The sequence below is a fragment of the Myxocyprinus asiaticus genome, chromosome 15 (assembly GCF_019703515.2).
Source record: "Myxocyprinus asiaticus isolate MX2 ecotype Aquarium Trade chromosome 15, UBuf_Myxa_2, whole genome shotgun sequence".
Classification (NCBI taxonomy): Eukaryota; Metazoa; Chordata; class Actinopteri; order Cypriniformes; family Catostomidae; genus Myxocyprinus; species Myxocyprinus asiaticus.
Window position 1 is genome coordinate 18,644,315 of NC_059358.1, and position 25,832 is coordinate 18,670,146.

Here is a 25,832-nt window from a genome sequence, read left to right on the forward strand (position 1 = left end):
TTTACCTTTTTGTTGGACACTGAACATCTGTAAACCAGGCCTAGTGATTAGAGTAATTTGGGATGTATTTCTATTCAGTATGTCTAGACACAGATGATGGTAGTAACTAAGACAATTGTTACTTTATCATTTTAATCTAACCCCTCAGATTCACATACTAGGAGATTAACAATGGGGTGCATTAAACTCAGGCCACTGGTGGATTGAGCCAAATACAACAGAGCACCAAAGTATAAATGGTCTAGGGAAGTGAATATTCTCTGTTCTCTTTGTTCTTGAATGTCTTGGCATGCAAAGGCAGAATTGCAAGTACTCCTCTTCTTTAGTTTATAATGCATTACATGCAAAAAAAAAAAAAAAAAAAAAAAGCCTAAGCAGGGAGGTTTATGCAGTAGTCACATCACTCAGCAAAAAGTAATCATAGTAAATGCTTAAACTTTCCATGATCACTAAATTTGTACAATAAACGTTAATAGTCTGTTTACTCTTTATTATTAATGTACTCTGGAACACTCAGTATCTCATGACCTCTACAAGCTGCATGATAAAGAGTTCAGAGTGTTGTTTCTTAATGTGTTTTTTAAGTGCTGGTATTGGACGGACAGGAACCATTGTGGTGATCGACATGCTTCTAGAGATAATTGATGCTAAAGGTGAGTTTACAGCACTGGCGCTGTAGGTTTTTGTACCTTTACATTTATATAATATTTATGCATTTGACAGACATTTAAAGGGATAGTTCTCTAATCAGTTACTCACTCTCATGCCATCCAAGATGTGTATGACTTTCTTTCTTTAGCAGAACACAAATTATGATTTTTAGAAGAATATTTCAGCTCTGTAGGTCCATACAATGCAAGTGAATGGGTGCCAAAAGCATCATAAAAGTAATACATTTTACTGCAGTGTTTTAATCCCTATTTTCTGAAGTGATATGATAGATGTGGGTGAGAATCAGACCAATATTTAAGTCATTTTTTGCTTGAAATTCTTCTTCCTGCCCAGTAGGGGGTGGTATGCATGAAGAATGTGCATCACCATAAACACAAGAAGAAGAAGAAGAAAGTGAAAGTGATCTGTTTCTCACCCATACCTATCATTTCTCTTCTGAAGATATTGATTAAACCACTGGAGTCGTCTGGATTACTTTTATGCTGATTTATGTGATTTTTGGAACTTTAAAATTTTGGCACCCATTTACTTGCATTGTATGGACCAAAAGAGCTGAGAAATTCATCTAAAAATCTTCATTTGTGTTCAGCAGATGAAAGAAAGTCATACACATCTGGAATGGCATATGGGTGAGTAAATGATGAGAGAATTTTCATTTTTGGGTGAATTATCCCTTTATGATATATACTGTAAGTAAATTTAAGGTACTGTGTGTGTGGATATATTTTATCAGTTTGTGTGTTCTCTGGGAATCAAACCCATTACCTTGGCATCGTTAGCATCATGCTCTATCAATTTAGCTACAGGAACCTTATTCCTGTGTGAGAAACTTTGCTTTCAGCAGGCTGGTAACCGTGAGGTTGCTGGTCCAATACCAACCAGAAACAAGACATTAGCCCTCACCATTGTGCCCTTGAGCAAGGCACTTGCTCCAGGGGGATTGTGCTGTTTTATGGTGACAACATGAAAGTCATTGAAATAAATTCTACAGGCCTTGGTTGTGTGGTCAGCACTGTCCCAATTTTAACTTTCATCTCAAAACAATAATGAAACCTTGCCATAACAAACCAGATTTTAGATGAAGATCTTTAAAATTGCTGTGAGATTATTTGATTTACAGATCAGCCCACTCAGCAGGAGGTTCATCAGTTTTATTGTAGGTTAGGGGTTAATGCAATGCAATCAAATTGATTAAGGCAAAATAACCTGTGAATGTCCTATGTTTGACTAATCTCCATCCCATTCAGATGGTCCAGATATTTTTTACACCAATCAATGCCATCCAGAAATGCATAAGGAACATAATTCAGTGTTGGTATAGTTAGTCCATTGTCCACTGTCTTAAAATTGTATAAGAGGCTTATTTTTGCTTCTTGCAACCACATTTCACTTGGACACCTCAGGGTAGGACTTAATCTGTAGATCAAATATTGAAATGCAAATCATCCTGGTGTTTGAAAATGGTTCTGATGATGTTGTCTGACTGTGATGTCAGGTCTGGACTGTGACATTGACATCCAGAAGTGTATTCAGATGGTTAGAGAGCAGCGGTCCGGCATGGTGCAGACTGAAGCCCAGTACAAGTTCATCTACTTGGCTGTGCTCCAGTATATAGAGTCCACTAAGGTCACACAAAAGGCTGTCATGGTAAGAGAGTGGAGGGGATGATGGTGAGATGTTATTAAAATAGATTGGAGGGAAAGAGGCAAAAGCTGGAATAATGGATGGAAAGACATATTTGTGTGTGTGTGTGTGTGTGTGTGTGTGTGTGTGTGTGTGTGTGTGTGTGGGGGGGGTATTTGTATATAGTATGTTTCTTTGAATACTAGACAATTATCATCAGCTACAGTATATGGGAAAACATTATGATCATATCTTATCAACGTAAAAATTGTAAAAGTAGAAGAGAGACCAAGAAGAATGATATCTGATTCTGTCTATGTCTCCAGTCTGTTGTGTTCAGTGCTGCTGATTCTTATTTTTTCACTTTCTGTTACAGGAAACAGAAACGGAGTATGGAAACCTTTCAATTCAACCCAAACACAAGAAAGCCAGTCGCAAAACCTCTGCAAAGTGAGTACGCCCTATGCGTCAGAGACTTATGCTTGCATTGTATCCCCAAATACTCCCACAACAGTCCAGAAACATTCCCCACACATCCCCTTATCTTCTCCAAACCGATGACCAGTTAAGGAGACGGTTCAAAGTTCTCTGTCACACGGGCCATTTTTCTTACGCAAGCATTTGGAAAGCCTTAGAACTGTTGTGCAACATCCCATTGAATAGAGAAAGAGAGGGATTGAGTTGGGCATTTTATCTCAGATCGAGCACTGTTTCAGCTTGACCTTGTTCTAATCGCCGTAAGTTGAACTAATCATTGGCTTACAGGACAATGTTTGTCAAGTCTCTCTCTCACTCTCTCTCTCTCTCTCTCTCTCTCTCTCTCTCTCTTTCTTTCACTTTGGTTCAGTTAATTGTTCTTACTTAATTGTCTAACTTTGAAACATTAATCTGTTGTGGACTGAAAATAAAACACTTATTAAAAACATGATGGCATGAATATCTACATATTAAAATCTAACAGAACCTTAAAGGTATAGTTCACAGAGAAATTTAAAATTCTGTCATTTAAGTAAATTTTAAATTTTCATTTTGTTCCTTTTGAACCTGTATGCATTTTTTGTTATTCAGAACACAAAAGGGGATGTTTTAATGAATACCACAGCCTGTCTTTTACAATAGCAGTTGATAGTGACTCACTTTAAAGCTTAAAAAAGCACCCAAAGGTATATAAACATAGTCCAGGCAACTCATGTGTCATATTCCAAGTCTTCCGAGTGCATATGATAGATTTGGAGAAAAACAAAGTTTGAAAAGTGAAAAATTTGGCGTCCGTTAGACATTCATGAGCCCAATGAGAGAAGCTCATTTGCACTAGCCGAGTTTCCATCCACATATTTTTATGTGAATTATGGGATATCACATAAAAAATGTTGGACGGAAACACCAAGATGCTTATAAAATCCTCAAAATGCACACAGAAAACATGTATGCTTGCTTGTTGAGGATCATTTTTTATTTAATAAGGATAAGATAACCTTAGAGTTCATAGAATTTATATATACCATATATGTGCATCAAAAAAGTCATGTGAATACCCAATTCACTAGCATCTGAAATGTTGCTCTGGTTGTTTTGAAATGGCAGACACGAGCATGGCATGGAAATGATTGGCTACTATTGCTATTTTTTTTTCTGTTATTGCATAATTTCCTGTACAGCTGCTTTGAAACGACGTCTGTTGTGAAAAGCTCTATACAAATATAATCGAACTGACTTGACTTGACAGGCCTCCCAGAACTGTCTGACACACTTTCACTCCCAGACACAAGGCACCTGTCACTGAACGCTAGCAAACACGAAGATCAATGTGTTTTGTCAGCATGCTCTAAAGTAATTCATTACATTTAATAAAATTGCCACAGTGGCTTCAACTTCAATTTACATTTTTATTTTACGGTAATATCCCCAGAAGGAGGATTTTGTTCATTTAAATGTGGGATGGAAATGCTGCTTTTTTTTTTGCTAATTATTTTTGTGATATTCCTATATTGCGCATAAATTAAATTCATAACTTGGATGGAAACATATAGTATCATGCAAGTTCACACATGAAATTGACTTGTTTTTAGTGCTGCTGTAAATAATGCAAGTTGGACTATTTTTATGATACTTTTGGGTCCTTTTATAAGCTTTTAAAGTGAGGCACGGTCCACTGGCATTGTACTGAAATATTCTCCCATTGTGTTTTGCATAGAAAGAAAGTCATACAGGGTTTAGAATGACATCAGGGTGAGTAATTTTTTGGATGAACTATCCCTTAAAAAGAAGGCAAATCCAGGCATTGCAGATGGCTTTACATCCCTCTGAACACCTTTGCTTCTTTGGAATTAAGGATGTTTTTGACTGGACTTCTAAATATTTGTGATTAATCGGTAATACTTTCTTTTTCAGAAAAAATGAAGAGGTTTATGAGAATATAGGAGCAAAGGGCAAGAAAGATGTCAAAAAGCAGAAATCTGAAGATAAGAAGAGTGGATCTGTCAGAAAACGATAAAACAGAATAAAGATGAGATTTAATTTTACTTCATTGTTGTACAGCTTATTTTAAAATAAATCTTCAGCTGTTTTACAGACACACTGTTTGAAATAAAACTGAGCCATGGGTTTTTGCAAGAAGCCAAAATAATTGTATTTAACAAATCCTGCTACATTTCTATTCTATTATTTAGCAAAAAATTATTGTTCAAATAAATTAACCGTATTTTTGTAGTTTTATTTGATATAAAAGGAACCATGATCTGCTTTCTCCCATGTTGTTCTCAGTTTCAATAAAAGTCCTGCTGTTCAAAGTTATCCCTGGCCATTACATTTATCTGCGGTAATAAAATGAAGATGTGTTTGCATAGATTGTTCAGTTTTCCTAGATATTATTACAGCGGTAAGGCTGAAATGAAAGGCTGATGTCCTGGAGAGATGATAGGCACAAACCCTGGCCTGATGCCAGTGAGAGGGAACTTTCTCATTCATATTCTTACATCACAGAGCTGTACACATACGGGTCAAACATGGCTCTTGATCAGTGAACCCCATACAGTGCTGACCCCATTTAACACCGAGGCACAGCAGGAAAAAATATTAGGAGCAATTTATGAACTTCACAGAGCGCTGCGTGAGCAACAGAACAAAGTGGGCCACAGAAAAAGAGAGAGTGTGTGTGTGTGAGAGACATAGGTGAATTATGAACCAGGGCAGTGCTCAGGGGCCCTTGACTACCGGGGGGCCTAAACTTAAACACTAGTGTTTTAAAATACTGTATATATGAGAAGTTAAAAATACATCCTTACCTTATCAATGCCTAAATCTAACCATTAGTGTTTTAAAATGCAGAAGTGAAATGAAAAAGCACATTTTCTGAAGCAACCACCCCATTGTGTGCTGCTTCTATGACTCTGTAATGTAACGTGTCAGATTGAGTTCATGGCTGAACTTTCTCCGACTCTGTCCAACGCCCTATCAGGTGAGCTACCGCACAAGCTGTCTGTGTTGGAATGTGTATATATGTGGGTGAGTCTGTAATAAAAGTTTTAAAATGTGTTGTTTTTTAAAAGATGTGTTTGAGTAAAAGTGTGTCAATATCATAAAATAACATGGTCTGAGTAATAGAGAGAATAATAAGTGTTTATAAAGTCATAATCAGCCATTTAAGTCATGATTTGAGTGAAAGTGAATAAAACACACAGTTTTTGTAGCACCTCTATTGTCATTTCTCCTGGAAACTGCAGGGAATTGTTCCTGGAGACACGTATAACAAGTTTTGCAAAAATGTATATAAAGACATGTTTTCACTATGAGACCAGGTTGTAAATATATGGGCCCCACAGCTTATTCAAGGCCCCCTCAACAGGTCCCTGTAACTATGAGGGCCCCCAGCTCTCTTATAGGACCCTTTTGCCATTTTGTTTCTAATAAAAAATTTTGAGCAACTCTTTAATCTTACCTAAGACTTTCTAAAGCCTACATCATCATCACGATGTGTATGAGATATCTGCTGTCTCCTGGTGAAAGTATTCATGCTGTACTGGAAGTAGAAGACCTTGTTATATATTTTTCCAAAATAGCTACCATCATGTTTTGATGCACTCATCTTTTTATGTGAAATCTTTGCTGATTTTGATAAAGTAAAATTAACAACGTTTATTTAGTTACTGATATTTCAAAATTTGTATTTATTGATTTCAAACAACACGTGCTTCAAATTTCATTATTTTATAGAAAAATAGGTTTAAACAGGTTTAAAAATATAATTTTCTGACTATTATTTCATATGTTAGGCTTTATATGGTTAAATTTTATTCTTTGTATAAAAGGGCTGTCGAACAAAAAAGTTTATTATTCTATTCATTGCTAAACTGCATGTTTGCTGTACATTACAAAAAATAACTTGCTAGTCATAATTCGCTCCTGGTGAGAGAGAGAGAGAGAGAGAAAGAGAGCTTGGTTTAATTTTGAGGTACAGATTCAAATAGGTTTTTGTTTAACAGTATTTTGTTTGCAATATTTTGCAACTTCAACATACCAAATCTGTCAGAAAACATTCAAAATAATACCTAACAAAATATATTAACAGGTAGGCTTTTTAGGATTGTGTAGCCTATTATCTTCTTACCTTTCAGTTGGCATTTTTCTCAGTATTTTGCTCATATACTGTAGTAAATGCTATATATATATATATATAAAAAAAACTATATATATATATATATATATATATATATATATATATATATATATATATATATATTAATAAGTAGAGACCACTAATAGATATAAGATCTGATGAAAAATTAATCTTTTTATTTTTATTTATTATTATTATTATTATTATTAACAATTATGAGACATTTTATATTTTTTTTTAAAAAGCCTATCCGTTATATTCTAACCTCTTGAGTTTGGTTAAATATAAACTATTTGTTGATCACATTAAAACAAAAAGCAGCTACAACATTTTCTTTGGGCTATAGGCTGTCTTACTTTTGTTCTAATATGCAAAAGTGTGCATATTTAATAAGATTAAGCATCATTTGCATATTTTAATGCCCTCAGTGCAGCCCAAAACTCAGTAAGGAGGTTGGATTTGTTCGGATTTGAGCTGGTTTGGGAGGAGTCACGGCTACTTTTGGGTTTACTTACAGAGTGAGGACGAACCGTGGATCGGGTTTAGAGCATTGTTGTGTGTGCAACAGAACATCAAGGAATAGATTCCCGGAAACACTGAGCAGCTTCTCCGGCTCTGATTCTGCTCTGCATTTTGTTCTACACTGATAGTATTTGTGTTTTGTCAGTTGCGCTGTTCTTTATAACCAAATTAAATAGCGAATGATGCGATAGCGCTGCCTGGAGACACGGATAGCGATCAGGACGGACAACAAAAGGGAAAGTCCACAGAACCACACATCAGACAACGTTTAGCCGGATTCGTGTCAATTTGCAACTAAAACGGAGAAAATGTCTAAACCTGATTATACTGGCGTTTACCACATGGTTTCCCAGGACAATTTCGATGAATATCTGGCGGCTTTGGGTAAGCAAGAATATCTTTTTCTTTTCTTTCTCTGACAGTTTGGAAAACTAAGTTAAAATGATGAGTGAACGCAACTGATTTTGTCCAAGAATATAATAAATCTATTCACGACCAAACATAGTCACTCAAATTACAATTTTAAGGGGCGTTCAGACCGAATGCGTTCTTGCGCTAAAAAGCAAGACGAATCACAACGAATAAATCAGAACGCAAGTATCTCGAGACGCGGTTTAAAAGTCAAAGACATCCCTCTAGCGCATGTTTACACAGAGAACACTTAGACGAGTTCGGTGTGAACGGCCCCTTTAACTTTTTTAGTTACTTAATAATTGTGTTCACTGTTACCCTCTCTACCAGTCCTCATAGCTCTATGAAAACGGTCACACGCCTTACTTTAATCGTTGCTTCAATGAAATATAATCATCTTCTTAAAGGAATAGTTCACCCAAAAAGAAAACTCTCTCATCATTTTCTCGCCCTCATGCCATCCCAGACATGTATGACTTTATTTCTTCCGTCTCAACACAAATGAAGTTATTGAATCTCAGCTCTGTCGTGTTGGTCCTCAAAATGCAAGTGAATGGGTGCCAACATTTTCGACTCAAGTGTTTAAATCCATATGTTCTGAACAGATCAATATTTAAGTTGTTTTTTTTTTTTTTTTTTTGTTTTTTTTTTACACAATAAATCTCCACTTTCAGTTATACACACATATGTTTAGGGTTGGGGAGTAACGAAATACAAGTAATGGGAATACGTGTTTAAAATACAAAATATAAGTAACTGTATTCCACTACAGTTACAATTTAAATAATTGGTATTTAGAATACAGTTACATTCAAAAAGTATTTTGATTACTGAAGAGATTACTTTGCATTTTATTGTCATTTGTTTCATTTAATATTTAGTCCTTTCAGATGGAAAACATTTATACATATAAATGATGCGATCCAAAGTGCATTTGAACAGCGGTGAAACACTTTCTTATGATGTGTTACATTCATACGAGCAGACAGAGAAGTAAGTTTGAAGTAAGTTTGGAGCAGAAGAAATAGAAATAAACCTTGTGTAAATTGTCAGCATTATGCTAAGCTAAAATGCTATTTCTAGCCATTTTACATGCACATGTTACCAGGCACGCTCATATTTTTTTATCAAGAAAATTCACGTTGGATAATAATTTCTTCTTTTCTAGTAAGACCTTTGATATTAGGGCAAAAATCAGATTCTTGATGATAATTTTTTTTTATTGTTTTCATGTTAAAACATCCAAAAATCCTTAATTTCAATTAGATTTATCTTGTTTTAGAAACAACACTGCATAAGATATTTAGGTTTTTCAGAGAATGTATTTTTAACATGTGTATTTTGTCTTACTGTAGTGGCAGAGTTCTTATAGTCAAAACAAGTGAAAAAATCTACCAGTGCTGAAGAAGTAATCCAAAGTATTTAGAATACGTTACTGACCTTGAATAATCTAACGAAATACGTTACAAATTACATTTTACAGCATGTATTCTGTAATCTGTAGTGGAATACATTTCAAAAGTAACCCTCCCAACCCTGCATATGTTTTTGGTGATTCGCATTCTTCGTGCATATCTCCACCTAGAGGGCAGGGAGGCTAATTCTTTGTAAAAAAAAAAAAAAAAAAAAAAGACTTAAATATTGATCTGTTTCTTACCCATAACTTTCATGTCACTTCTGAAGTCATGGATTTAACCACTGGAGTCGTATGGATTACTTTTATGTGCTTTTTAGAGCTTCAAAATGTTGGTACTCATTCACTTGCATTGTGAGGACCTACACAGCTGAAATATCCTTCTAAAAATCTTTGTTTGTGTTCAGCAGAAGAAAGTCATACACATCTTGGATGGCATGGGGTGTGAGAAAATGACGAGATAATATTTATTTTTGGGTGAAGTATTACTTTAATTGCCATGGGGGAAGAAAGCATAAACAAGATTGTAACATTTTAATGTGTAAAGAATACAAATGGAAAACTGAATCTGAATGTCTGAGCACTGCCAATGTGCATTACTTTAACATTACGCATCTGTCATCATATCATGTAATAATCTCTTCCATCATCCTTCTCTCTCCACCATGTCTGTTTTTGTAATGTTTCACATTTAGATGTTAATTATGCATTAAGGAAAATCGTCTGCATTCTGAAACCCAGTAAACATATTGAGCATGATGTGAACACCGGCAAAATGAAAATAAAGACAGCCACTACCTTTAGGAACTTCGACATGGATTTCACTCTGGGACAGGAATTCACAGAGGACCTTGGGCCGGTTGATGGGCGAAAGTGCCAGGTATGTGGGATTTTTACTGGCTTTTTGCTTTTAAATTATTATTTTTATTTTTTTTGTTTCATTTGTGATGTATTTATGAGAACATGTGCTCCTTTTGAAGTAATAAAAGCCAGACAAAAGGACTGTGGGAAAGTGTCGTATGTGTGCTGCTAATGAGTAATATTGTCCACATGTTTCAGACTACAGTGGACTGGGACGGTGATAAATTGGTGTGCGTGCAGCGAGGAGAGAAAGAGGGTAGGGGGTGGACACACTGGTTGGAGGGAAACATTCTCCATTTGGTAAGAAATTGAGGCTTATCCCGGGCCATGCAAACAGCATTACATCTTGTTCATGTAGCATCATCCAACATGTCTTATCTAGTATTTGCAGAAATCTTATGAAAGGTAACTCAACTGGAAAAACTTGAATTGTTCAAACAGAATCCTACAACAATTTTCTGAGGGATTTTCCACAAAACAGAAGAAAATGGGAGTGCTATTCTTTGAGGAGGTTTATTTTTTTAGTACCACAGCTGCAGAAACCTATGAATTAGGCCTGCTTACAAATATAGTGAATAAAGTACAGGGTTTTTTTTTTTTTCTTTAAAAGAATATTCCGGGTTCAATACAAGTTAAGCTCAATCGACAGCATTTGCAGCATAATGTTGTTTAATACAAAAAAATATTTCAACATCCCTCATTTTTAATTTTTTTTATTTTAATTTTTTAATTTTTTAATTTTATTTTTTTTAAGGTTACAGTGAAGCACTTACAATGGAAGTGAAATGGCGCCAATTTTTAGAGGGTTTAGAGAAATGTGAAGCTTATAATTTTATAAAAGCACACATTAATTCTTCTGTGAAATCTTGTGTATTATTTGAACTGTGAAGTTGTTTTAATTGTTGTTTTTAAGGTCATTTCAGGGTTTATGGTGTGACATTGTCATGGCAACAAAGTTGAAAAACTGGATAGCAATTTACACAGAAAAGGTTTATAAGCGATTTTATCACACTTAAATCATATTAACATGCATGTTGTTTACATCTTCTGACTATACTTTTGAAACAATGTGTATTTTAAAGTTCATAAACTGGCCCCATTCACTTCCATTCTAAATAGACCACACAAGTGAAAAGATCCAAGATGACAAAATGGAAAAAGGGTTGGTGAAAGAGGAGATGGAGAGGTGTGGATTAAAGTAAGAACTTTGAGACAGAAGGCCTTCTGTGAGCTGGTTTAGGCACATTCTTTTTTGGAAATCTTCCTATCCCTCTGGCATGTTCCTTTCCATTGATTGCTTGTCATTTAACAGCTCTTTTAATTCAAAATAGCATACAGTACATTCATTTCGGGGATAGTCTCCATGGAGCTACCTGGGTCTCAAAGAATTGTTCAAAAACACAGTGGTGATTGGGCTCTTCAGTTCATAGATTGAGCCTCAGCTTTTACCACTGGGCTACTACCAATCCTTAAATCTCTCAGAATGTACTTTTTCCATATTGTTTTCTCTCCCTCATCCCTCTTTCTCTCTCCCTGCAGGAGTTGAGGGCGCAGGGTGTAACTGCCAAGCAAGTCTTTAAGAAGTCTGAGTGAAGGATAGCGAAAAGGAGAAAGAGAGGGGCCGCTTGCTGGGGGTTTTAAGCTCAGAGTGTTCTTGGAGATCTGGACTTAGAAAGAGGCCATGTCGCCACAGAGATCTGTCCCCAGTCAGCAGCAAATAGTGTTTAAATGGAGACCACCTCTGTGAAATGTTCCCTCCCTCACATTTGAAATCCAAACAAAAGTTAGAATGAGATGAGGCCACAGTAGAGCACTGTTGACCCTTGAGAACATTAGCGAATGGTACTGTAAAGCAGTGGACCAGTTTCAGGCTGGATTCATAAAATCCTAAAAATATATTATGCCGTTATATTTGCATTATGCAAAAGTAGTGATTAAAAAATCCAGTGCTTTTGCACTTAGCTAGTCAGGTAGTTTGCACTCTTGAATTTTAATTCCAAAATTCTAGGCCTATTTAACATCAAGTTTCCTGCTACTAAACTGGAATATGTTAAATATTCTGTAATGGCTTTGTTAAATCTGTTTAACTGATTATGATTAATGGACTACACTAGTCAACATTGCATAAAATTACCTATATATGTATGGTCTAAACGTAATGTCATTACATTGTCCACTACAAGATACAATGGTTTATATTACCATAAAATCAGATGGGTGTGCAAATGTTTTGTTTCTGATTACTTGACTTAGCAACAGTAGGCTAATAGTCATCTACTACTTAACAGTTTTATATAGCTGTTGTATAAGTTTATTTAGTTTATGCTTTTTAAGCGTTGCACTTTTTAATGTCTTCCCCTCTGCAAAGCTGTTATATGACCACTAAGGGGCGACAAGAGACCTTTTCTTCTTCTTATGGAATAAGAATATTCGCTATGGCAAATATGCTCCACTGCGACATCTTCTGGTAAGACCGTGGAATGACATCATGACAGTCTTCATCCCTTTGCTTGTTTATCATGGGGTTTTATTCAAACACATCATCACCAAATTTGATCTCTTTGTGTTTATGAATCAAATGTAGCAATCACAAAAACAAAACAATCCTAAGCAAAAATCTTAAGTACAGGACTAAAGATGCTATATTCATTATTTGCTGAGAAGAGTCCATACTGTATAATGCAGTGTGAAGGTTTTCATTTATCCAGGTTAAATGTGTTGCATATTTTAATAAATGAAAAACAAAGTCTGTTTCTTTACAAATATGTTTTACCAGACATATGGTGTAAAGCTTATACACATTGATAAAATAAATCATTCTATACTCATAGTTAATCATTCCATTCACTCTCCTGTGGCTCTGATTGATATATGGAGGGACACACGATGCTGTCTGTACATCCATTTGCAGCAGTGGATTGGCTGTTTTTCTCTGACACTGTCCTCAACAGCAGGGCTTCACAATCCCATTGTGTTTTACAGTCCAACTTTGTGTAATTGTGAACTGATGAAAAAATCAGATAAAATCACTATTGAACATGATTCACTGAACTGTAAAAATACAGCTAGAAAATATATTTTTAAACTCCACACGCTTAAGGTTTTTAATAACATTATAGTAATGACATTAACACATTTAATATAGGGCCTAGTAATAGCCTACATTTATTGAAGTGGTTTCATGACTAACGATGATTAACTTTGTCTTAATAGATGACAAAGAGCTACAGCCATTTTAAAATACATAATTTTATTAAAGAAACTTGAAATATTCAAGATTTTTTTTCATTTGAGATGCTGCTATTAAAAAGAGCTAATTTAACACGTTTGTTTCAATGAGATCAAATACATTCTAAAAGATTTTCCAATTTTGAATCACGATTAAAAATGTCCACGCCAGGTGTAATCAGTTTCTGATGAGAGTGTACTCGCGATATCCTGAGAAACCAGCAAAAGCGGTTTACTTTACAAACCGGAAACTATAACCCTTTTGTCACAATATGATGACTGGTTTCACAACGGCATGTGAATCAGACCCTGTGTTTCAGTTGACACATCAAAGACTTAATCGTCCGCACTAAATTATGTGTAGGAGGAACGTGTAGGTGTCGTGGGAGGCCAATACAGCTAAACCTCATTAGCATCTATGACACGCAGTGAAAGACGATACTTGTGTGGTCTGTACCCTTCCGTCTCTGAGCCGATAAGATCAGAAGAGGTCAAAGGAAACTTTGTAATCATTTATACGGTGATGCAAAGTCATAGTTGAAATAATTACAAAAAAATTGGTTGCTGTTCATTTCGAAACTCTCCTGAATGTATAATGCGTTCTGTGGGAATGATTGGTAAGAGTCTACAGTGGTGTGATTGAATGTTATCTGTCCAGGTCACATGCCTCAGAGAAATATTATTAGAGATACAGTTTTACTGTAGCTATATGTAATACCGGGAGGCTGTCGGAAGCACTTAATCTTATTTGGGTTTAAATCAATATTAGATTGTACAAATACATTTCACGTTCAAGGTTTTAAATAAAATGTTTTCACATACAGAGTGCACCATGTGACTTCTGCTTTTCGAAATATGTGAGAGCTGCCTTGCAGTTTAGAAATAAAGTGACTGATTAAAGGTTAGCCAGAGGAACTTCCTGTGAACTGAATATCTACATAAATGAGAGGCAAAAATACCTCCCACAAAAATGAGAGGCGTGCATATAGAATAAGCAAATACAAGAACACATGTATGTATGTGGGAGAAAAGCAGAACGACAATGCATTTTGCACATGCTTTTAACAGAAAGTGGGCGTTTTACCTGTATGTGTGTGTTGCTGACATTCTGCACTTTTCTCCATGCTACAGTCTACAGGGTATTTCAGGATGTCTGGAGTAAGTACGGGTGATCTTGAATACTTTGAAATAATCACTAAGAACAAACATATACACACATTATTAGATGACTTTACAAGCCGTTAAAAAACAACAAAAACACACACAAGTTGGACTCTTTCTGCAGTGCTTGATTTATGTGACATTTCCCTTTTATTGTGATGATAAAAATGAACATTTTCATAATTTACAATGACATGTGACTTACAGTTACATGTCGTTCCAAACCTGTATGATTTTATTTCTTCTGTGAAACACAAATGGAGAAGTTTGGCAGAATGTTGATGCTGCTCTTTTCCATACAAAGAAAGTGAATGGTGACCAGGGACTGTCAAGCACCAAAAAGGGCAATAAGCACAATTCAAGTAGTTCATATGACTAGTGCCCTATATATAGTCGTCTGAAGCAATACGCTTTAAGGAAAAGGACAAAATTCCCAAAAGTCATTATTTAATGACAATCTTCCCTTCTGCCACAGCTCTCAAATCTCATTCACGTTTGTTTATATTCAGATATGACAGGTCAAGCAGGTTTGAAATCATGTGATATGCCAAATTTAAATGTGCATATTCAAGTTGCACAAACAACATTTGAGAGCTACGGTAGAGGGGAAGATTTTCAGTGATTAACAACATACATTTTTGTCTGTTCCGCATATGACTTCAGAAAACTTAGGGCTCTATTTTAATGACTGTGCTTGGTGCAGTGCAACGATCAATGACCATACCGCTGTTATCCCAGTTTTGTTAAAGCACTAATTCTAAGCATAATTTTCATGCCAGCACAAGTGGGTGTAGGTGTATTGTACGTAAATGAAGTGACGCAAAGTGCAATATGCTATTTTCCTGAGAAATAGGTAATTGCGCTAAGATGTCTAAGAACCACTTCTATTCTTAGCGCAAACTCAGTTAATGCATTAGCAGATTACAGTTTGGAGATCAGGTGGTTATAAAGTTTATGTCCAAACTCTGAAAATGCAGTGGAACATCAAATTACGTCCCTGACAATCACTATTATCACTAGCCATGATTTGTGGATCAGTAGATCAATGTGATTAATTATACTTACATTCTCTATAATGTAATGAAGCTTACGTCCATTTAGTTCTGACAAACACCACATTTTCCAAGCTTATATTAGGAGCATGTCACTGTCATAGAGCTATGCCTGACATTAAACAACAACTCTTCTAATGGATTGCATACACCCTATTTAAACTACCAGCTTCTTATGAATTTGCTGTCTTTGTCTATATTGTTGGTGATTGACCAGGAATTAAATATGTAATAGGACGCCGACGGTGCAATAACTGGAGAATCTCAGAATTAAATTGCACTTTACCCAGCCCATTAGCGCTTTGCTCATGCAGTTTTTCGACCCACTTGTGCCTAGACTTAGCACATGCTTGCACAAAAAAAAATTCCAAAATTTTATGGCCATGCCCACTGACTTTGCGTGTATGAGGTATTGCATAGTGCTGCGCTTAAGATATAGCACTTTTAACATGAGGCCCTTAGAATATAGAGCAGAAGTTGTATGAACTACTGGTTATGGTACTTTTTTGGAATTTTTTGGAGTTTGACAGCACCTGGTCACCATTCACTTTCATTATATGGAAAAGAGCAGCATAAACATCCACATAACATCTTTTTTTATGGTTGTGACAAGGAGGAGGGAGGGGCTGGGCCGTGACTACGCACGCCCGGCCCCCAATCGGGCTAATCAGCTGAGTAGAGGGATAAGTGCAACGAGATGCGGCAGTTCGGGAGAGAGAGAGCTACAGGCAGCTGCCCTGTATGTGTTTATGTTTGTGTGTTTTTGTGTTTGAGTTTATTAAAATATTACTTTTATGCTTTGTCAGGTTCCCACCTCCTCCTTTCCATTGAACCCTGTTACAATGGTCTACAAAGAAAGAAAACCATACAGGTTAGGAACAAAATGAGGGTGAATAAATTACAAATTTTCCTTTTTGGGTGAGCTTTAATCAGTAACTTGTTGCTTCAACCTTCTAACTAAGGCCTTGTTGATGAGAGAGGTCAACAGAGAATGGTCATACTGGTTCAAACTGACAAAGTCAGTTCGAACCAAGCGCTCTGTACAATTGTGGTGAGAGAAATAGCATCTCACAATGCTATTCTGAGATGCGGGTTGGTGCTGTTTTGGCGGCACGAGGGTTTGAACACGATATTAGGTAGGTGGTTTTAATGTTGTGGCTGATTGGTGTGTGTGTGTGTGTGTGTGTGTGTGTGTGTGTGTGTGTGTATATATATATATATATATACACACACAAGCACACACGTTAGAGAGTTGGAGATAATGCAAGAGTTGGATGTCATTTACAGTACTCAGTGTTTTACTTTCTGCAACATATGTGTCTGATACTTTTTAAGAAAGCATGTTTGTGCAATCTACACCTCAATAATATAAGCCTGTGCATGTGTATGCTCAACTGAAAGGATGTGGTCTACCAGCAGCATTTTAATCTTGAGCATCTTGTGCACTGAGCAGAAAGCTATTGACAAAGCATACAGCATAGAAACGTGTGACGGTTTGTGTGTTTCGTTATGTTCCCAACATCCTCGCTGTTGATGTTAATCAGTGACACCAGCAGAGGTATTATTACAAATATCAAATTATTGCAGGGCAGTCTATCACTCAGTGACCAGCAGAGCAACTCTGGGAATTGTGTGTGTGTGTGTGTAAGTACACATCTATGTTTGTATGTTAATGTGTGTGTATGTCTGTGTGTGTGTGAGACAGAGTTTGGGGTTTCCCATCATTCAGACCTGCCGTTACGCAAAATGACCCTTTTATTTATGGTAATGCGAAATGTTGTTCGCCTATCGCAGCTCTGCAACCCACAGACTTGATCTGATGTCAGCTTGGTTTAACTGTCCATCTGTGCAGAATGTACGAGACTCGGCTGAGATCAAGCAAACGTCTTTTATCATTAGTGTTTTAATGTTTGAACATATCTCTTAAAAACGCATTAAACTTGAAGTTTAGTGAGTGGATTAAGACTTAAATACTTTTTTTCAGAAGTATCAAGTTTTTCCAATTATTTAAGTTTTTCATCCTTTATCTAAAAGGCTGAACACCTGAATAAGTTTGAGAAAACATTCTTCAATGATCTACATCAGTGATTCCCAACGTGTACCCAAGGGGGTACTTAGTCAGGTTTCAAGGAGTAGGCTGCTTGGAAAGATTTTGCTTTTTTTACCTGGAAAACAAAAAATTACGACTTACAGGATTAGTTCACCCAAAAGTGAAAATTCTCTCATTATTCACTTCCCCTTATGCCATCCCAGATGTGTATGCCTGTCTTTCTTCAGCAAAACACAAATTAAGATTTTTAGAAAAATGTTGAAGCTCTATAGATCCTTTTAATGCAAGTAAACGGGTGCCATCAGGCTGCTGGCTAATTGATGGTCCAAAAGGCATATTTAGGCAGCATAAAAGTAATCCACACGACTCCAGTCGATCAATTAATGTCTTCTGTATCAAACTGATAGGTTGGTGTAAGAAACAAATCGATTATTAAAACTTTATTAACTTTAAAAAAAAAAAAACGCTTCCTGCCAGCAGTCGAGGCATCAGTGACGTAAGCGAAATGGCGTGTTTACGCGAGAAGTCGGAAGCATGCGCTTTTTATACAACAGAGGAACGAATATCACACTAAAGTTAAGCCGCCTTTTCACTGCATCCCACAAATAACAGAAGACTGGAAGCCATTCATTTCAAACGGAGTGTCGCACAGGGCTGCGTGAGGTTCTGACTGTCTCCTGATGCAACATTTTCGGATCCGATTTGTGCCTCGGCTGCGTTAAAATATTTCAACTCGTGTGACTAGACGTATGCGCCCGCCCGACTGGAAGTGATGTATTCATGCAAAACTATCAGCGCAAAGTGAGAAATATCAACAGATTTTGTCCTAAACATTTTTCTAAATGCCTGCTACTTCTGTATTTTGGACAATTAATAAAGTAGAAGTCAGAAATGATTGTTTACATTGCAAATATCACAAAAAGCTTTTGGAATTACAGTAAACGTGTGATTAAATGTGTACATGTGTCATTTATCCCATCTATGAATTTCTGATTCATATTTGCTGAATTAGAGTTGTTGCTGCTGTTATTTATCATAATATTAACTATAAAAACAGTAATAATGATAAATACTGAGTGAATATTAATCCTGAATTTTATTGAATTCATTCATCTGCTCAACAAAATCACACAGAGTAATGTCATTCTGAGGTAAACCGTTGGGAGCTTCTTCAGTTAACAAAATCCATTGCAAGCAAAATGACAATTCATCACGACTACCACTAGGGAGAGAAATACGACAGTCGTATGCGAATGTTGGAGACAGCTAAAAGGCGGCTTTAGTTAATTTCAAACAGAAATACAGCACTGGGCGGAAGCAACGATTAATAGTTAAAAATATTTTAATAATCGATTTGTTTCTTACACCAACCTACCGATTTACTTCAGAAGAGATTAACTCATCGACTGGAGTCAAGTGGATTACTTTTATGCTGCCTAAATATGCCTTTTGGACCATCGAATAGCCAGCAGCCTGATGGCACCCATTTACTTACATTAAAAGGACCCACAGAGCTTCAACATTTTTCTAAAAATCTTAATTTGTGTTCTGCTGAAGAAAGACAGTCATACACATTTGGGATGGCATCAGGGTAAGTGAATAATAAGAGAATTTTCATTTTTGGGTGAACTATTCCTTTAATAGTATATAGATTAAATAAATTATCTGTTAGGTCTTTCTCAAGAAAGTTTCTCCTGTGATTGCCCCCAAAACTATAAAAAAATTGTGAAAGACCAACAAGCTTTGTGTCTCATTAAAGGGAGAAGCTATTAAGTCAGTCTGTTTTCCAAATGCAGTATTGATTTTCTTTTTTTAAGTGAATCATTGTAATAATGGCCATCAATGGCCTTTAATCAAATTAATTATGCTAAATTATACCCATTATGATATCAGTTAAATGGAATACAATTCTGGACAACACTGGTCTAGATGAGAATCTTCATGCACATGCAAAGACAGACAAAAACTACCACTTACCTGATGTATGTGACTGACGTTTGGTTCTCCAGTAAATGATAAACAGGGCCAAAAATATAATCAGGGAAGTAACGACTAGCCCTGCCCATAGACTAGCAGGTAACATCCAAGGACAAGCTGAAAATAGAGGAGAAATAGTGAACTAAGGACATATGGAAATTATTCCAGAAAGGCCTGGTCCAGTTAGAAGGGTGTGTGGATTTTTTCTGCTTTTTTTCTACTCCTTTTCTACTCATACTTTATTTTAAATCTATAAATCAATTTATTTGCTTGATTGTAGAAATACTGTGAACTTTGTGTGGTTTTCTGGAAAATCTTAATTCTTCCAGAAGAGATTTGGAGGCTCACATTTACATGCTTTAAAATCTCCACACATAGCATCTGTTGTGTCAGTCCCAGGAGCATTCAGATCTCGACCCAGAGCTTCACAACTGTAAAATGACAGAGACAGACAGATGAGCTCAGAGTTTCTTAAGAAAGGGGAAACTGCGTCAAGATTACATCAAAGTTCAACTGGGGAACATGATGTGCTATAATTACATTTAGCATATATATATATATATATATATATATATATATATATATGGGTATTTCATGTATTCATATCAATGAACTTTTTTTTAATCAACATCACGATTTTACATTCAAATGAATATGAATGTTTCTGGAAAAGTGTATTTTATATGTGCTGTGACTGTTCACTATTTCTCTTAAGTTTTTCCACCTTTTTAACCCCCTTTTAGTTCATTTTAAATGGTCGTGTAGTCTGAAATAATTTTTTTAAGTACTGTATAGCTATTCCATGCAGTCTCTCAATTAATATGATGCCATAAAAATGCATTATAATTATAATAGAATAGGTTTAGATGCAGTATAGCATGTCACACATGTCAACTTCCCAAAAGTATTTAATGTCAACTAACAAATGTAATTTGTGTTTGTTTACTTTTGGTTTAACCCTTTGTGCATATGTGTGTGTTGAGCAAAAGGGAGAGAAACTTTTGTAAGTGAATGTGTATGCGTGTGTGTCAGAGAGAGGTTGAGAAAGAAAGCTATAACCTCCCACACCCATACTCCTTTATGTACCTCTAAACTTTTTTTTTAAATGGAATCAAAGAATTGTGGTCTTATTTTGTGTAGGAGAATGACATCAGACATACTCTTGTGAATCCAGTATAGGTTAATTATATAAAAGTTATTAATTCCTTCTCTATCTGTTCTTTTAAACAAATAAGGTATAAACAGGAATAAACAATGAGATTAGATATAGGGGAGACAGGGGTTAGTTGTCACAAGGGCTATATCTTAGGAACTATAAGGTTTTGAGTCCAAAGTCCAATCACACATATGTGTTTCCTTTTGCAGAGGTTTTGCATGTTGTTTCAAACACATAGTTTAAAACCCAAAAATCTGCGTAAAAATGCTGACAACTACACATGGAGTCGCAAGTTCGAATCCAGGGTGTGCTGAGTGACTCCAGTCAGGCTTCCTAAGCAACCTGGGTAGACTCACATTGGGGTAACCTCCTCGTGGTCGCTATAATGTGGTTCTCGCTCTCGGTGGGGCACATGATGAGTTGTGCGTGGATGTCACGAGAATAGCATGAGCCTCCACATGTGCTAGGTCTCCGCGGTAATGCGCTCAACAAACCACGTGATAAAATGTGCAGATTGACGGTCTCAGACACAGAGGAAACTGAGATTCTTCCTCTGCCACCCGGATTGAGGCGAGTCACTACGCCACCACGAGGACCTAGAGCACATTGGGAATTGGGCATTCCAAATTAGGGAGAAAAAAATAAATAATCTGGGTTACAGTCATGCACTTACAATAGAAGTGAATGGGGGCCAATTTTTTTTTTAAATACCCACTGTTTTAAATGTTTAGCCACAAGATGTAAACAATGTGTGTTAACATGATTTTAGTGTGATAAAATCACTTGCTAACCTTTTCTGTGTAAAGTTATATCCAATTTTACAACTTCGTTGCCATGACAATGTACTGTCAACAAAACCTAAAATCCTAAAATGACTGTAAAAATGAAGATTTAAACAACTTTACGGCTCAAATAATACACAACTTTAAATAGAAGAATTAATGTAAGTGCTTTTATAAAATTATAAGCTTCACATTTCTGGTTTTAAACCCTCCCAAAATTGGCCCCATTCACTTTCATCGTCCCCATTTACTTCCATTGTAAGTGCCACACTGTAACCTCGATTTTTGCTCTTTTTAAAGAAAAGGAGGGACAAGTCTAAATTAATTATCGTGCTAATCAACATTATGCCACAAATGCTGATGATTGAGCTTCACTTGTATTGAACCCGGAACATTCCTTTAAGGCGAAAATTAAGGTATACAGATTTTAACCAAAAAGTTGAATTGTGTTGAAATGTCAGGTCTGGGAAAGTTGGTATGCATTTTCAATATTTCAAATGAATACAAATTAACAATTACAATGTTTGTTGCCCAAAACAGTGGCTTGATATTTTTGTACATGTTCATGTACATTACCTTGTGTTTCTTTAATTGTTCTGTTTCATAACTGTTTTACCATTTAAATTTTGCTGAAGGTCTACAACAAGCTGTTTAATTGCAGGTTACACTGTGACAACGTGCCCCACTATTGGGTCAAAGTGTGTTCAATGAACTTTAAATGTTTTCTTGGGGAATAATGGTGTATTATTTACTTTTATGTGTGTGGCTATGTATATTGAAATGTACTTTTAAAATGAAATATTCACTGGAGTAGTGTGACAATTAGCCCCAGTCAGTAGTGTAGTCTAGGGAATAAAATCACAGTATGCCCACCTCTTCAGTCACTACTACACAACTGGCCCCAGTCTCCCTTACTGCATGTAATAAATGTGGAAATTTAACCAAGATAAAGTAAGACAAGAAGTGTTGTTTTTATGCTTGTGTGTGACATGGAAGTACTCACTAATGTGTGTCAAAAACTTGTGGTTCTGGTGACAGTTTCACAAGAGGTAATTTTACAAATCACATCTGATTCTATGTCAATTGTTCCTGTCTGTACAGAGTGTAAGTAGGAATTTTGTGCAGTTGTGATACCCATCTGCTGTGTGAAGTTTTATACTGTATGTCTCTGTCAATCTTCTTATATATTTTGAATGTTTATTGCAATCAACTTCACTGAATCTCACCTAGTATGATTTTTGCAGCTGGAAAAGTAGTCGTCCACATCACTGTAGGTTCCCTTTGGGCAGCCACTGCACTCTGTGTCTCTCCTGTCTGTGTCTGTAATATATCTTCAGTTAATACCAGACCACCCGCCACCCGTAGGAAAGGAAAATACATTGTATATTGGAACTGCGGTGTAGTGGTTACCACACGTTTCGACACGAGTTTGAATCTTGCTCACAACATTTCCTAATGTTTCTCCTCTCTCTCTCCCTATCATTTAATGAATAATGAATGTGAAATCTGTAAACGTTTAAAAATACAAGAGGTACGAGTACCCTGGTACAAAGAAAGAGCTGAGGTAGATTACTTACGTTGCCTGGTGACTCCTTTCCCTGGAGGGCACCAGGAGACTGGTTCACAGAAATCACAGGATAGGTCAGTGGGGTGTTTGCAGTAGAATCCCGGCTTACACTTGCACTGCCTGTTTCTGTCGGCATCACATTCTTTGTCTGTCATCAGATTATGGTCTAACACACACAAACACAAATGTTATTCCCTGTAAATTATATGTGGCATATCTGTACTAAGAGTAACTGAATGTGAAATTACTACTGGAGCACTCCCTGCAGGGCAGACACTTGATCATGAGGTTTTCCTGCTCAATATAGCTGTGATGTTGGCAGGTTTCACACACTGTGTCCGATGTAGCATTACATATTGTATAAACGTATTTCCCTGAGAGAGAAAGAAAGAAAGCTCAAATTTTTCACAGGACTCAGTCATTCAGAGGAAATCATTTGTAAGTCATTTGCATTATGACACTAAATTAATTTTTTCCCCATCACCAATTTACAGTGGTCCTAAAAAGGTATTTGGACATTAAAGCCTAAATTAAATGTAATGAATTTCATTTTCATTTTGTTATTACTTTTAACCAACTGGTCTCAAGTGGATGTATGAAATGCCCTAGCACCATAACCACAGGTTCTTTTTTGTCTTTATTTTGAACAGTAATATCTATTGTTTTACAATTTAAAGTGTCTTTTGTGAAATGTTTTGCTTTAAAAAAAAAAAAAAAAGATTGTGCTATCTTGTTTTATATAAATGCCACAAATTTTGTTATCTAAAGCAAAAAAAAAGTGATTAAGTTTGTCTTAAGTTTCCAATACTTTTTGGGGCCACTCTGTAATAGTCTACCTAGTACTGTTGCAAATATACAATAACCTGTGTTAGGTTAGTGGGCATAAATGCCAGGAACTGTTGAAATCTCTCCCTTGTTCACAGACAGAATGGGCACAGTACACTGTACAGGATTTCCTGTGCTTAGCAGAAACTCGAGTGGGCTGCTTTGACCTCGATGAACACAATATGAAAAGTAAAAAATAATACCCTGCATCCAATTTAGTGCCTTTCACTCAATTGTATGGCGTTTTCTGTCACTACATTACCCCAGACACACAACACAGTAAATGTAACTTAACACAGCACAGCAAAACAACAAACCATTGTAAAAACGTCACAGTAAAGCAAAAGATCAGCCTTGAACAGTCATTTTTACACATTAGTTTAGGGAGAACAACTGCCCCTAGTTTCACAATGTTCTTTTAGATTTACACAGACTATAACCACTTTAACAAGTGTTTTTAAAGCAGTAGTGCCAAATAGAATGATAATCCAAGTGATAACACTTAAAACACTCTGTAATGGAGACTGATTATTAAATATGGCTAACAAACCCAAGTGTAGAGTACAACTGTATCAAGCTCCTAGTTTAATCACATATGAAATTACATATTTATGCTAACAAAACAAAGCAAGTTATAAAACGTAACTCTCACCTTTTGGGCATTTCTTGCATTTTCTTTTTTCCATCTTCGTCCTGGCTATAGTCTGTTTTGGTACTGTCTTGTTGGAAATAGTTGTTGTGTACATTCACATGAAGTCTGTGAGAACGTACATCCCTAGACACTACTCACAGACACTGAAAATAATAATCTATTGATCCTTCTGTATATTTACGTTACCTCAGAATTTTATGATTATTAAGACATGCCAACTCCTTGTATTGTGTCAGTGATCTTTTCTTTTTATTCTTTGCTTTCTGTCTCTCAGTCTGTCACTCTCTCTTGTTCTCTCTTCTTATTGGTGTCTCAACATTTGAGTTCATCTACCACAGTTCCGAAGGCAGAGGAATATATATGTATATATATATATATTCTCTTTCCTTTTCAGATTCTTCTGACTCTCTTTTATATATCATCCATTTTGTTACCCACTTCTACCGCACTGGAAACACCCACTAACTTTACTCTGCCCTCTGAGCTTTGCTCGCCTTCCTTCCTGTTCTCTCAGCTCTTAACCCCCAAGAGAGAAAGAGAAAGTCAAAGCCTTTGTTTTGTTTTAAAGGTATAATTCACCCAATAAATGAAAATTAATTTACTCACCGTCATGTTGTTCTAAACCTGTATGATTTTCTTTCTTCGTACACTGCAAAAGATGTTACATTGAAGATATGTATGCTATGAATGTGAATGGTGACCGGGGCTGTCAAGTTTTAAACGTAACAAAAAGCACCATAACAAGGTCTACTGTACATGACTTGTGTGCTATATTCCAGGTCTTCTTAAGTCATACGAGCTTTGTGTAAAGAACAGACCGAAATTCACATTGTTTTTCACTGAAAATCTTCCGCTCCACAGTAGCTCTCAGATCTCGTATTTGCAATTTAACCTTGTGCGACCCCGCATCCTTATGCGTGGACATTGTGTTTTGTCTTCACTATACGCTATGCATAATTTAATTTCATTAAAACTGACTGATCTCAGTTCTCTGGGCTGTCAGTAAAGGGTTCAACTTTTGACACACTGAGTCATGTAACAAAACAATATGGCGCCGATCTCAGTGGAGTTTGTCTTTGGGAGAAACACCAACATACTGTAACTACAGCTGGTAAGAAACCTAATTACATTTTTACACTGAAACCTGTTTGAATCAACCGATTAGAGTCTCTAGTCTCCTCCAATATGCCAGTTTGAAAATTTGAGCGATGTATCGCAAAACGGCACGCTTTTAAACACATAAACAAGTAGTGCTATTTTTTCC

At 36.2% G+C, this 25,832-nt stretch overlaps 3 protein-coding genes across 9 annotated transcripts in view; 2 read left to right on the forward strand and 1 right to left on the reverse strand.

The window, feature by feature from the left end:
* Window positions 1–5,088, forward strand: part of ptpn6 (protein tyrosine phosphatase non-receptor type 6) — a 28,580-nt gene extending 23,492 nt beyond the window's left edge. For all 3 annotated transcript variants that reach the window (XM_051718590.1, XM_051718588.1, XM_051718589.1), the window contains 4 exons: window positions 586–653; window positions 2,168–2,319; window positions 2,672–2,745; window positions 4,687–5,088. In XM_051718590.1, coding sequence (XP_051574550.1) covers window positions 586–653; window positions 2,168–2,319; window positions 2,672–2,745; window positions 4,687–4,789 — 397 coding nt within the window. In that variant the 3' untranslated portion in view covers window positions 4,790–5,088. The remainder of the gene's footprint in view (window positions 1–585; window positions 654–2,167; window positions 2,320–2,671; window positions 2,746–4,686) is intronic.
* A 2,326-nt stretch (window positions 5,089–7,414) lies between these two features.
* LOC127452843 (retinol-binding protein 1-like) lies at window positions 7,415–12,948 on the forward strand. The gene is made up of 4 exons (XM_051718632.1): window positions 7,415–7,816; window positions 9,953–10,137; window positions 10,317–10,418; window positions 11,658–12,948. Exons 1-4 carry the CDS (start codon window positions 7,741–7,743, stop codon window positions 11,709–11,711), a joined length of 417 nt encoding a protein of 138 aa, XP_051574592.1. The 5' UTR covers window positions 7,415–7,740; the 3' UTR covers window positions 11,712–12,948.
* Window positions 12,833–25,065, reverse strand: LOC127452831 (tumor necrosis factor receptor superfamily member 14-like). 5 transcript variants are annotated; one of them, XM_051718611.1, is made up of 9 exons: window positions 24,569–25,065; window positions 23,340–23,465; window positions 23,102–23,257; window positions 22,751–22,844; window positions 19,941–20,017; window positions 19,587–19,703; window positions 16,350–16,406; window positions 14,431–14,541; window positions 12,833–13,122 (listed from the first exon to the last, which is right to left on the reverse strand). In XM_051718611.1, exons 1-9 carry the CDS (start codon window positions 24,660–24,662, stop codon window positions 12,950–12,952), a joined length of 1,005 nt encoding a protein of 334 aa, XP_051574571.1. In that variant the 5' UTR covers window positions 24,663–25,065; the 3' UTR covers window positions 12,833–12,949. The 5 variants fall into 5 exon arrangements, with proteins under 5 accessions (XP_051574571.1, XP_051574569.1, XP_051574568.1 ...); XM_051718609.1 differs by having other exon boundaries at window positions 19,935–20,017; window positions 23,343–23,465; window positions 24,569–25,064; XM_051718608.1 differs by having other exon boundaries at window positions 19,935–20,017; window positions 24,569–25,064.
* Window positions 25,066–25,832: the final 767 nt, after the last annotated feature.